Below are 14,405 nucleotides of genomic sequence, written 5' to 3'. Positions count from 1 at the left end.
GAGACTAACTTGATTTGTAAACTTTCACTTAAAGCACAATAAAAATTATTAAAAAAAGAAAAGAACATTTCAAGACCCATCTTGAAGTACAACCCTGTTACTGATAGTATAATATCCATACACCTACAAGGAAGATCAGTTAATATGACCATTATTGAAATTTACACATCAACCACTAAGGCCAAACATGAAGAAACAGAAGATTTTTACCAACTTCTGCAGTCTGAAATTGGTAAAACTTGCAATCAAGATGCATTGATAGTTATTGGTAGTTGGAATGTGAAAGCTGGAAATGAAGAACTGTAGTTGGAAAATATGGCTTTGGTGATAGAAATGACACAGGAAATCACATGATAGAATTTTCCAAGACCAATGACCCATTCACTGCAAATATCTTTTTTCAACAATATGAACAGCGACTATACACATGGACCTCGCTGGACTGAATACACAGGAATCGAATCAACTACATCTGTGGAAAGGCACGGGGGAGAAGCCAGAACGAGGCCAAGGGCCAACTACAGGACAGACCATCAATTGCTCATATGTAAGTTCAAGGTGAAGTTGATGAAAATTAAAACAAATCCATAAGAGCCCAAGTACAACCCTGAGTAATCCCACCTGAATTTGGAGACCACCTCAGGAATAGACTTGATGCATTGAGCACTAACGAACAAAGACCAGATGAGCTGTGGGATGACATCAAGGACATCATACATCAAGAAAGCAAACCAAACTCAAACCTGTTGCTGTCGAGTCGACCAAAATGGATGTCAGAAGAGACTCTGAAACTTGCTCTTGAATGCAGAGTGGCTAAAGTGAATGGAAGAAATGATGAAGTAAAACAGCTGAACAGAAGATTTCAAAGGGTGGCCTGAGAAGACTAAGTATTATAATGAAATGTACAAAGACCTGGAGTTAGAAAACCAAAAGAGAAAAATAGGCTTGGATTTCTCAAGCAGGAAGAACTGAAGAAAAAATTTAAGCCTCGAGATACAATATCGAAGGACTCCGCGGGCAGAATCTGAATGACGCAGGAAGCATCAAAAGAAGACGGATGGAATACGTCACAATATTTCACTTCATTCACCTACGTAAGGAAAAACATCCACACTACTGATGGGCACGGGGAGACCAACAGGTGCTTTTACAAAAAATGCTAATGCAATGGTAAACCTGCTCTCAGTGAGTGCCACATACACCTTGCTCACGATCCAATCAAACTCAAGTTTGCTTTTCTGTACATCTACCAGAACATCACAAAGCCCTACTCTCTCTGCATCAGGCCAGTTTCATCAGTGGTTTGTTTCCCTGCTCGCGGGATCGAATGTCACGTACACATTGAAGATACATATACATAGAATCCCACTGTCATTCGGCTGAAAGCAATCCCTTCCAAATTTTCTAGTCTTATTTTCTAGGCCATTCTAGAATGTGGTATTAGTGCGTCCTGGTGACACGAGAAAAACCCCAGCCACACACAGCCTGTGATTCTGCCCAGATTGATAAGAGGATATTTGGCTGAAAAATCAGTTATTTAGCCTGGGAAGCAATACACTCAAGGTTTCAGGCAAGAGACTACCAATAACAAAACAAACTGAATAGAAGGTTTACTGGTCATGTTACTCTCATGTGCTAGGCTGGCTGAGCTATGAAGCCTTTTCTTACCAGTGAGGCCTTTTCCACCACAGAGCAGACAGACAGGTGTCCGGTCCACTGGCTCAATTTTTACATGACAGATGTGGCTGTATTAGCCTAATACACACACACACAGAGTCGGCTCTCATTATTCCTGGTCATTATGTTCTATGAAGTCGCCATGAACACTGAATTACTGAATATCGGACCAGTCTTCTGTGCTGGACGACTCAAATTTTCTGCTGCTCTGTGCATGCGCATATGCCCCGACTATTGATTTTGGTTACAGACAAATTTTAGCGAGTAGACAAATTCACAAATGCAGAATCTACAAATCATGTGGGTCGACTGTTTATACCCACTGTGTGTGTGTGTGTGTGTGTGTGTGTGTGTGTGTGTGTGTATTACATACATATCAGGCCAGGTGGGCTCTGATCAGGGACGATCTTCTCCAACACTTTCACGTCAGCATTACCAGGAAATCACACGTCAGGTATCGTAAGCAGGGTCCACCCTAGTCCTGCCTTATGTCTAGCAGTCTGTTTACCTGCTTGACTTCAGCCTGCAGATGGCGGAGTTGTACACACTGCTCCAGGTGTTTCCGATGCTGCTCTGCTGCCAAGTCCAGTTCCTGCTGCTTTTCATGAAGGAACTCCAGCAAGTCCTGGACCCGTGTTGCCATATCCACGTCTCTATCACAAAGCAGCTCCACACCTGCAGACATTGAGAAAAGACTCCAGAATTCAACTTGCACTCCCACCTGCTGTTCTTAAATGGCAGGTGATGTACAATCTGCCTCTGTGAATGATCTGCCCACCTGGGGGCCAAGTCATTACTTTGAAGGTCAAGTTCAAGGAGGGCCCAGCCAAAGAGAGGAGATGAGTGTGAGTTCACACCTGTCTCCCAGCGTGTGTGTGGGTGGGTGGGTGTGTGTCTGAGGGAATGGACTGACCTGTTTCAAAGTCAAATATAACATATAGCTAATCGACAGGTGATAGGATTATCAGACCAAACTCCGAGTTTCATACTGTATACCAAAAAACCAAACCCAGTACTGTCGAGTTGATTCTGACTCATAGCAACCCTGAAGGACAGAGTAGAGCTGCCCCACCAAGTTTCCAAGGCTATAATCTTTACGTAAGCAGACTGCCACATCTTTCTCCCTTAGAGCAGCTGTTGGGTTCGAACCACTGACTTTTTGGTTAGCAGCCAAGTGCTTTAACCACTATGCTACGAAAGCTCCTTTTTCTACTGTAGAGTTGTATGTTGTTGGTGTTGTTAGGTGCCATTGAGTCAGTTCCGGTTGTTACATGCCATCGAGTCAGTTCCGACTCATAGCGACCCTATGCACAACAGAACGAAACACTGCCCAGTCCTGCACCATGCTTACAATCATCGTTAGTAGAGTTGTATAAAAAAAAAAAAAAAAGAGTTGTATACCAATACACAAATAGTTCCCTATTTGTTTATTCTACTGAATATACAAAAATCCATTAATACTTTTTTTTTCCTTCAAAAAAAAAAAAAAGAGCTAAGAAGCCAAAAAATAAACAAAAAACCCATTGGTCTCGTTAGAGATAACCATTGAACTAAGCTTTATTCTGAAAATTGGTAATTAAGGGAGAAAACCAATTATTTAAGCATTCAATGATGAAGAAAATTTTCTCTTTACACACGAACCCAGCTATTACATGTAGAAAGAATAATAAAATTTAAAACTCACCTTTAAAAAAAAAAATTCTAATAAAATAACTACCTAATAGAGCCCTTGTGGCAAAAGCTAAGAGCTGCTAACTAAAAGGTCAGCAGTTCAAATCCACCAGCTGCTCCCTGGAATCCCTATAGGGTAGTTCTACTTTGTCCTACAGAGTTGTTATGAGTCTGAATCGACTCAACGGCACACAGCAACAACTACTATCTGATATACCGATAACTACTAAAAATGTGACATCCTTTATAAATAATGAACTTTGGCTTGCTTTTGTTATCACCTGTACATACAGTTTACTCTTTACGAAGCATTTGATTTGGGTAAAATGAGTAATGCAGTATAGTACACAGGCCATTGCTAAGCTGCTAATACTTGAGAGTTGTATCTACATTTTGAGCCTACAGTGACATCTGCTGGTAAAACATAAAATAAGAAAAAATGAGTACAGAATGTGAAAATACTTTCTTGAAATCTGCATTTCATTCACAGAAATAAAATAATGTATCATTTTCTAAAACTAAAGTTTATGCTACTTGAAATAACATCTGAGAATATTAAGGGTAAATACATTAACCATAACGTTAAATGCAATCAAATGATGTGAAAAATATGTGAAATGTTTCCTTTGAGAGAAATTAGCCCCTAAAACACTAAAGGCAGCCCTAGGGTTACAAACGAGATTCGTTCCTAAGTCTGTCTTTAAGTTGAATTTGTAGGTAAGTCAGAACAGGTATATACGGTTCTTATTTAGCATCAGTCAGTCAAATGTCTGTCTTAGTACACAGCATGTATTTTGCCTTTCTACGCATTTAAAACACTAAAGAAAGACTTCCAAACCACACAACGTATTCATGAGTATCACAAAATAGTGCGTGTGTTTGTTATTACAAATCATTGTATTTAACTCAAATTTTTAAAATAGTAGGCTTTGGGCAGTCTATTCTTAGGTACAAGTTGTCCGTAAGTTGGACATTGCTAACTGGGGACTGCCTATAGTTTAACTTTGTAGTCATCACACTGAAATAAACTGGACAAATGCTTGTGAGAACAGGAAGAAACCACAAGCGACCCAGAGGGCCCGTGGCTCTTACCTGAGGCTTGTACTTCGTTGACATACTGCAGAAGGTCCTGCCCTTGGTGGATGACATCGAAGGTCAGGTTATTCATGGTCAGGGCTTTGTCCGCATGGTGCTGGAGGCGCTGCTCGGCTATTGTGAGGTCTTCCGTGTCAAAGTCGTTCATTTGCTGGGAAAGCTCATCATTCCAAGACTCGAGGTCTGAGATGATCTGATGGAAGCAAGTATTTGTTTCAGATCAAGACATGAAAGATAAATATCCACTGAGATATCTCATTGTGCCAGTACGTGAGGAAGACATTAGTGGGAACGGGTCAGAAGGACACAGGCTGGTGAAGGGGTTCCCACTGGCCAAATGTGAGATAATGAGATAATCACAGAAATGTCTGAAGTTGAGTGAATCACAGTGAATATACAAAATTCTGCTCATTCTTAGTTTTTTTTGTCTTTAAAGAAAACCCAAAAAACAAAAAACTAATTTTTTCCGATTAGAGATAGCCAGGAAATCAATCTTTATACTGAAAATTGGTAATTAAGGGGAAAAAATGATCACTTAAGCATTTAACGATGATGAAAATTTCCTCTTTATTGATGAACCCAGCGTTTACATTTTAAAACTGCCTTTTTTCAAATTCTAATAAAGTATTTCAGACAGAGGTCATCAAAGCACAGTAAGCCATCATGAGAAATGCTGACTGGGAACTTAACAGTGGGAGGATCACGCTGTCATTATCTGAATATCAATCTCAGCATCACTAGAGAAGTGGGACAACCAGACATGATACCTTCAAGGGATGAGCTAGATGCAGACAACACCACTGATGGAGTACTCTTGCAAAAAACTGAACCTGAATCTAACCAGGCCTCTACAGTTAACTTCTGAGGTTACAGGAAGTATCAAGTAAAGAAAAACAAGTTAAACAAACTAAAAGCAATTAATCACGTAAGTGCCGAACATAAGACTTAGTTTCTTAAACTGACTTTGGCTACTCTGACAAGTCACGGTACGGGGGGGAAAAAAAAGGAAGAGGGCAGAAGAAGAGAGATTCTAGAATAAAAGACTAACCGTCAAATCAAGAGTAGCCCCTGAGGACATCCAGCTCAATTGGTGTAACAGAGTTTAATAAAGAACATGTTCTATGTTCTACTATGGTGAGTAGCGTCTGGGGTCTTAAAAGCCTATGAGCAGCCATCTAGGATATTCCACTCCTCTCACCCTTCGGGAGCAAGAAGAATGAAGAAAACTAAAGACACAAGGGAAAGACTAGTCCAAAGGACTAATGGACCACATCTACCACGGCCTCCACCAGACTGAGTCCAGCACAACGAGAAGGTGACCAGCTACCACCACTGACTGCTCTGACAGGGATCAAAATAGAGGGTCCTGGACAGAGGTGGAGAAAAATGTAGAACAAAATTCTAACGCAGAAAGAAAGACCAAACTTGCTGGCCTGACAGAGACTGGAGAAACCCTAAGAGTATGGACCCTGGACACCCCTTCAGCTCAGTAATGAGACCACTCCTGAGGCTCACTCTTCAGCCAAAGATTGAACAGTCCCATGGAACAAAACAAGACTAAAGAAGCATACCAGACTTGGGGTAGGGACTGGAAGGCAGGAGGGAGCAGGAAAGCTGGTAACAGTGAACCCAGGGTTGAGAAGGGAGAGTGCTGACATGTCATGGGGTTGTTAACCAATGTCATAGAACAATGTGTATACTAACTGTTCGATGAGAAACTAGTTTGCTCTGTAAACCTTTACGTAAAGTACAATAAAAAAAAAAAAGAGTGGCCCCTGGTCACTAAGGCCCTCGGGAAATGTAAGCCTGGCCTGGGTATTAGAAGATGTTAAGGAATGACTGTTAATTTGGTGAGGTGTCTAATAGACAGTGGTTATGTAAGAAAATGGCCTTAATTTTAGAGATATCATGGAAGACACTGAAGAAGTACAGCCAGAACACTCAACTCGAAGCGAGGATGGCAAGACTTCATCTCAAATACTCTGGACATGTTATCAGGAGGGACCAGTCCCTGGAGAAGGACAACATGCTCGGTGAAACAGAGGGTCAGCAAAAAAGAGGAAGACCCCCAGTGAGATGGATTGACACAATGGCTGCAACAATGGGCTCAGGCATAACAACGATTTTGAGGGTGGCATGGGACTGTGTGTAGTGTTTTGTTCTGTTGTATATAGGGGTTGCTATGAGTTGGAACTGACTTGACAGCACCTCCAACAACAATGGAAGTCATTAGGGGTAAAACGATAAGCTGGCAAAGATTTCCTTTAAAATACCATAACAAAACAAGGGATACTTGAAGCAAGTGTGGCAAAATCTTGAACTTGCGGGACAGATACATGGAAGTTCTTTGTGCTATTCCTTCTACTTTTGTGTAAGTGCGAAAGCTCGTAGTTTTTAAAAAATTAAAGCTAATTTTTTTTTCTAAGAATTAAGGTTAAAATGCAGAAAGGGGGAAAGAAAAACTTGTGAGAGAATGTTATTCTATAGACTTCAACGGAATACCAGTTGCCAAGGGTCCTAATTTACTTAATCCACCTAAGCACTGACGAAGTTCGAATGGAAACTTGAGAACGTGAGAGAGTTCACAGGGCAGTGCAGTCAGGAGATGGAGTGATTAAAAAAAAAACAAAAACTTAAGGCCCCCCCCAAACTCCCGTGATACAATTCTTCCCAATTTATTCCTTTGTTATTGGGGCTTGCATACAGTACGTGTATGTTGTCGTTAAGTGCTGTCGAGTTGGTTCCATCCCATAGCAACCCTATGTACATCAGAATGAAACACTGCTGTCGAGTTGGTCCCGTCCCATAGCGACCGTATCTATGTACATCAGAATGAAACACTGCTGTCGAGTTGGTCCCGTCCCATAGTGACCCTATGTACATCAGAATCAAACACTGCTGTCGAGGTGGTCCTGTCCCATAGCGACCCTATGTACATCAGAACGAAACACTGCCTGATATTGCACCATCCTCACAATTGTTGTCATGCGTGACCCCACTGTTGCAGCCATGGTGTATGTTACATTAATTTATTAAACTATGCCAAATAAGACATAAACCAAGAAGCCACCGACGTAGATTTTTTTTAAAAGAAAAAAATTATTGTAACTCTAACCTTGACCCCTGCTCTAAGGGGCATTTTCTTTCCTGATATTGACTTGTGTGTTTTCTGACACCAAAGGAGAGATCCTTAGGTGTGGTGCTAAGCTGTAGATTCAGGAATAACTTCTCACGGAGACAACAGCAGGCTGAGACAACACTCAAGCAATGGATAGTAAACAAAGATCGCGTGCTAGTACCAGCAAGATTTTAAAATCTCCCTGAGCATAAAGAAACCCCAGAGATGATCAAAGGGTCATCAGGAAGAAATCCTGCCCTAAAGCTTAGCATTAAAGCTTGTTAAAACACAAATTAAAAAAAAAAAAAAATCCCTGCAGCAATAATACAGCTCCAGAGGGTGAAAGTCATCTTTTGAATGTTAACTGGTTGGACAAAAACTTTGAAACACTTTTTTAAACGCATTGCACTATTTGTAGAAAATTTTAAGCTTCTCATCCTAAGTGTTCTCATAATTACAACGTTTTCGTAACTGTCAGTCAGTCACAGGAACCCAGACACAGGACACAATATTAATGATTTTATTATTCTTTTTAGATCAATGGAGCATATTTTATTTGAAATATCTACAAGCTGAAATACCATTTTTCAAAAAAGGGTTCCATAAGATCACAGAAAACCTCAATCGACTTTTGAATGACAGCAACGCACCTCCGACAGAAACACAAAGCTAGGGGATTTTTAAACATGAACCAAGCAGCAGGTGAACATAGCATGACTCCACGCCTCCACGCCTCCTACAGAGTGTGGAACAAGGGCATTTTCCCAGTAAGAGAGGAAATCCCGACCAAAGCGTAACTGCTCCGGCTTTTACGCTTCAGGATTACTAACTAAAGAGAAAAGAGGTCCCCAGGGCATGGCCCCGAAAAGCTCTTAAAATATGTTTTCTGCTGGCCTGTGATTCAGCCACAAATTTAATTCTTCAGCTCAGGGAAGCAGTCGGCCCCAAGTCGGCATACCAGCTCTACTAACCACCCACTACTAAGGCACTTGCAATTTCACGTCCTTTAGTATGGGGAAGAAGACACCTTTTTGTTTCCTGATCTGTATCTTAAAACGCTGGTTCAGTGAAGATGGAAATGGTCACAATTAAAATGCAATTTTCCCCTAAAAGTAGCATTACTATGAATGAAGGCCTTTTTTTCCCCCAAGATATCAAAATGTCCTAGAAGAAAAACATCTACTACTGCGTCTGATTCCTTTGTGTCCTTAACTGAAAATATTCAATAAACAACTAAGGTTTACAAGCAACTCCTGTGAAGAAGAGAGAACAGGTAAGACTTGGTCTTTTGTTTATATGGTGTTGCTGCCCCAAATCTGAGCCCCAGGCCTGGGTGGTGGCAAGCCTTGCCTGGTGGGGCCTCAACTCCATGGAGCCTCGCTCTGGACACCTCACTCTGGGGAACCTGCTGTCGACTATGTATGAAGCTGACAGGCACCAGAAAACAGCCTCAGCCACGCTGAGGTGAGTTCTGGCTCCTTCCATCATGTTTCACAGACAGATGCATCCCGTCTCACCCTATCAACTGACTTCTGCTTGTACTTTACAAAGTTCAAGAAAAGATCTTAATACAGAATTCAGAACCACCCTCTTTTTTTGTTGAGAAAGCTGACGGGTACCTATACTTCTTTCTGCTACTCACATATAAGGTAGAAGGGCTCATCTTTAGGTAAGAATTATAAACTGACAACACCTCTGTGAAGAAAAACTGGGGTTCCTGCTACCTAAGACGCTATCACCACAGGCTAAGATTGCTCTCACTCTTAGAGTGAGAGGGATGGGGAGGGAAGGATGGAAAGAGCCAGGGAGGAAGAGAGGGAGGGAACAGAAAGGCAGGGCAGGCAGTGAAGAGAGGGAGAAAAGAAGAAGGAGAGAGGAAGAGAAGGAGAATCACTGCTTTAAGGAGAAGGGTACTTCCTAGCAGAGATTCGATCAAGGTTTAAAAACACCAAGACAATGAGATGAACTGCTTTAAACACGCTGTCTGTTGTTCCACTCTCAACACTTTGCCTTGCCCCGCTCCTGCTGCGTGAGATGTCTCCACGTGCCATCCCAGCCTGTCTCCATCACTTCAAACTTCAGAGCCCAGAGCTGAGGGTCCCCCGGCCCCAGGGATGGTCTAAGAAAGAACGGAAATCATCCCTGTCTGTGCTTCCTTCCGCTATCGGGCTACTTACGGCAGGATGGGGGGCAGTGGGAAGGATGTGAAACTCAGCCAGTGCAGAGGAAGGCAAGGGGGCAGAAGCCATGCTTCCATGTCAGTGGAGGCACACCCCACAGTGGGCGCAGGGGCTGAGCGCAGCGCAGCACGGCGCAGTACTCACGTCGATGGCGTCCCGCTCGAAGATGCGCAGCTGCAGGAAGAGCTCCAGCTTGATCTTACGCTCCTGGAACAGCTCCTCCATCTGCGACTGCGCCTCGTCCAGCTGCTGCAGCACCGTCTCAATGTGATTGATGGAGCTGTTGTGGGGGGTCTTGTTGCTAGAGATGGCCGAGTCCCTGCAGAGGAGCAGAGAAGTGAGATGGGTGTGACCAGACAAACAGGAATTGAGTGAGAAAGTCTCACATTGTTAGATGCTCTCGGCCAGATCCGGCAGCCACACAGCTTCAGGGCTAGGGAGAATGCCGGCAGGAAGCTGGGCTGCCTGCCTCAGAAAAGGGAAGAAGCTGCTCTCCAGAAAAACAATAATTCCGCTCCTTCCTCTCAGTGATGCCTCCAGCTCTAACGATACACTGAAGAGCTTCTTTGGTATTTTCTCTTGCATTAGACTCAAATAAGAAGTCCAATAATTAAATAAGACTACCTTAGTACAGTTTTATTTTTAGCCACTTCTCCCTATAAGCAGCACAAATGGTATCTGCATAGTAGGAACAGTAGAGCCATACTGGTTCTGGGGGGTTAAACTTTCATGTGACTAATTAAGCCTTTATTCAGTAACTCCCACCTGAGTCTCTTTTAGCAAAGCAAACATCATGTAAGGCCACTGGTGACTAGACAATGGACTATCCTCTGAGGGATACAGTGGGGCAGACTAATTTACCTCAACGGTCCTCTGACCCAGTTAAGAGAAATTTGCCTCAAAAGGAAACATAAGCAAACCCAGCACTACCTCCTGGCCTCTCTGAGATGAGGGGCATTGAGGGGTAGGTATTGCTCCCAGCCCAGCCCACCTGCGCCTGAACTTCAGAGACTTGCTGAGGAGACGGGTGTTTCCCATAATCTAGAAACACAGGTGCTCAGAGCCTGAAGGCTGTGGTCCTCCAAGGTTTAAATCCATCTGGTAATATAGAAATTTCAGTGGTGACTAGGCAGGTGTTAGAGAAGAAGAAAAAAGCTGAATTCTGGGGATGTTTATTAGTCAATAAGGAGCCCTGGTGGTGCAGTGGTTAAGCACTAACAGAAAGGCCTGCAGTTCAAACCCACCAGCCACTCAGTGGGAGAAACACGTGGCAGCGGTGTGTGTAAAGATTACAGCCTTGGAAACCCTGTAGGGTAGCTCTACTCTGTCCTATAGGGTCGCTGCTATGAGTTGGAATTGACTTGACAGCAGATTTGGTTTTGGGTTTTAGTCAGTGTTGTAAGGAGAAAAGTTATGGAGATAAAAATAACCAAGGGAGGGAGCAAGGAGAGAAAAAGAGAAGACCAAAGGGAAAGAGAGAAGAGAGATATAGCCCTGCTTTGCTGTCACAGTCGTTTGCTCTCCACCTGGATGGATGAGGAATTGGGGCCAACTGTTCCAAAAGTTAAAGAGGGAGGGGAAACCACTGGCAGACTTTCAAAACGCCTGTGCTGACACCAGAGGAGAGGGGGCGAGGTGCCTACCTCAGCTGCTGGATGAGGTCCTCGCCTTCCTTGATGACGTTGACGGTCACCTGCAGGGTGGTCTGCTGCTGCTGGCCGAAGCGCTTGATGAGGTCCTGCACTGCCTCCACCGACTCCGCGTACACGTCGTCCAGCAGCTCCTTCTGCAGCTCTTCCAGCCAGGTCCACAGCTGGGGGAAGGGGGCGGTGTGAGGGGAGTCCCAGTGCGGAGACAGCGGGTTCCCGGGAGGGAAATGGTGGCCGGCCCAGAGAGGTGGAAGGAAGGAAGGGAGGGAGGGAGGGAGGGAGGGAGGAAGGAGGAGGGGAGGGAGAGAGAGCATCCCAGACAGTACTGCCGGAGGAACACAGGCACAAAAAGCAGGATGGGCCGCTGTGTGGTGAAAAAATAAACAGGCAGCGCCAAACGGGACTGTCACAAGAGAGAAAGGAAAGGGAAGGGAAGTCCCTCTTTCCAAGGCTTCCTCGGCACCGTCCAGAGTGCAGTGGAAATGAGAAAGGACTCCCCCAACACACAACAGAAATATCTGTTATGCATACAGGAGACATTCTTGTAAGCATCTTCTTACTCTTACTTAGTAGACAAAGACTTTTATTTTTAGCAAAGGCACTACAATCCCTTATTAATTATTGTATCACTCCTTGGAGTTAGGTGCCTTACACACCTCAGAAGAGAAGGCAGCCCACGATGTGGTGGAATAAATTAGTCACGAAGCTGGGTCCTGAAAGATTCTAGGGAGGCCCAACTTGAGGTAACTCACCCACACCAGGCCACGGCCAGCCAGTCCCCAGCCGAAAAGTCTGCAAACTGTAACTAGGGAAAAACCTTCACTGCCATGGAAAATGTCACTGGGCTTTGACACATAAAGAAAACTTGCAACAGCAGCAGCCAGGGGACCATGGTACTCTGCCGACTTCCTGAAAGTACACTGATGCCTTCGATCTCTGGGGCACCATTCAGCGGCTGAGAAAGTAAATTAATTAAAGTGAAACGGCTCTGGTGGCTTGGAAGTGGTCGGCATGTGGAGGAATTAGTCCCTCTGCTTCCTTGGGGATGAGAGCATCGTCTCCTGTATTCGGCACACGTCTGTTAGGGACGGCTGCCTCGGCTACAGTGAGACAAAGAGCAGCAAGTCCAGAGATTTCCCCTCTGACGCCTGGGCCGGCAACTCCAGCCTCTCTGACTAATATACCGAAATTGCACTTGCCAAAAGAAATTGTACTTGTATTTGGGAATGTGTTTCCAAGCTAATCTTTTAACACAGTGTTTCTGAGGTATAACGGACATAACAATAAACGGCAGGAATTTAAAGTGTGCACTTTGGTAAGTTTTGACGTGTGTGTACACCAATGAAACGACCATCACTAGCAAGACAGTGAACATACCCATCACCCCCAAAGTTTCCTCCATGTACCCTCCTCACCCCAGGCAATCACTGACCTACTTTCTACCACCGTAGATCAGCTTGTACTTCCTAAAAATTTCTATAAATGGAATCATACAGCATGTAGTGATTTTCTATCTGGCTTGTTTGACTCAGTATAATTTGAAGTTCACCCATACTACTACTGCGGGCATCAAGAGTTCACTCTTTTTTACTGCTGAGTAGTATTCTACTGCGCGCACACACACACACGCACATGCACACACACACACACACACACACACACACTAGAATCCTTTCCAAGTCTTTGTATGGTCTTATGCTTTTGTTTCTCTTGGGCAAATACCTAGATGCAGAGAGGCTGGATCATGAAAACCAAACCCCTTGTCGCTGGGTCGACGCCGACTCTTGGCGACCCTGTAAGACAGAGTCGAACTGCCCCGTCAGGTTCCAAGGCTGCTCATCTTTACAGAAGCAGAGTCCCACATCTTTCTCCTGGGGGGTGGCTGGTGAGTTCGAACGACCAACCTCTCAGCAGTGAAGCGGCTAACCAATGCACGACCAAGGCTCCTTGCTGAATCATATAGTAGGTGCGTATTTAACCTTTTAAGAAACTGCCAAACTGCTTTCCAAAGCGGTCACTCCATCTTACATTGCCACCAGCACTGCCCAAGAGTTCAATTCCTCAGCATCCCCGCCAATACCTGGTATAATCTGTGACACTAATCTGAGCCATTCTACACGACTGGCACCTCACTGTGGTTTTAGACTGCAATTCTCTAATGACTAACAATGGCAAATCCAAGCTAACCTTATAAGAGTTTTTGCTGCTTAAATATCATTACTCCAGAACAGCATCAGCTGCTTTTGTTTCTCTTGAATATCCATAGAGAAACCGACTTCCATTTCTAATAAGGAAAAGCTTAAAACATCAATGTCACACGATAGCTTGTTCATTGAGCAATACTATACACACAAAATAAGCCTTTATTGTTATTAGCAGCCCAACAAATACATTTCGAAAATAGCAGACTGATTTAAAAATAAAATTTCTGGCAAAAGGTTTTTCAATGTAGTGGCTCAAGTTCCTAAGAGTTAAATATTTGTTCATTTTTCTCATATTATTCATTTTTGTATATAAGTTAACACATTCCATACTAGAATTTTAGTAAAAGGGGTCTTGGAGGTAGGCTAGTCCAACTTTTTCATTTCATAGATCATAGATCTATATATATATATATATAGATAGATAGATCAAGGGAATGAGGCCCCAGGTGGCGAAGCGACCTGCCTAAGATCATACACTTAGTGGCAAAGCCAGTATCAGAATGGAGGTCTCTAGATTTTCTTTAACATAAAAACTGCCATCCATCACTTAGCAAATACTGACTGAGCACCTGCTATGCTCTGCCCCATGTATATCAAAAAAACCAAACCAAACCCAGTGCCGTTGAGTCGATTCCGACTCATAGTGACCCTATATGTCAGGGTAGAACTGCCCCATAGAGTTTCCAAGGAGCGCCTGGGGTATTCGATCTGCTGACCCTTCAGTTAGCAGTCGTAGCACTTAACCACTACGCCATCAGGGTTTCCATTCCCATCTATATAGGGTCATATAATCAATATGATACTCTCTTGG

The 14,405-nt window shown here is 43.6% G+C and overlaps 1 protein-coding gene across 3 annotated transcripts in view; it reads right to left on the bottom strand.

The window, feature by feature from the left end:
- The window catches only part of TRIO (trio Rho guanine nucleotide exchange factor), a 417,508-nt gene that overhangs the window by 147,448 nt on the left and 255,655 nt on the right, over positions 1-14,405 (bottom strand). For all 3 annotated transcript variants that reach the window (XM_064270659.1, XM_064270669.1, XM_064270677.1), the window contains exons 12-15: positions 11,385-11,554; positions 9,886-10,060; positions 4,441-4,636; positions 2,186-2,352 (exon numbers count right to left, since the gene is read on the bottom strand). In XM_064270659.1, coding sequence (XP_064126729.1) covers positions 2,186-2,352; positions 4,441-4,636; positions 9,886-10,060; positions 11,385-11,554 — 708 coding nt within the window. The remainder of the gene's footprint in view (positions 1-2,185; positions 2,353-4,440; positions 4,637-9,885; positions 10,061-11,384; positions 11,555-14,405) is intronic.

Source organism: Loxodonta africana, chromosome 2 (genome assembly GCF_030014295.1).
Source record: "Loxodonta africana isolate mLoxAfr1 chromosome 2, mLoxAfr1.hap2, whole genome shotgun sequence".
In the NCBI taxonomy this organism is placed as follows: domain Eukaryota; kingdom Metazoa; phylum Chordata; class Mammalia; order Proboscidea; family Elephantidae; genus Loxodonta; species Loxodonta africana.
The sequence above is the reverse complement of the archived record's forward strand: the minus strand, read 5'-3'. Positions and strand labels throughout refer to the sequence as shown.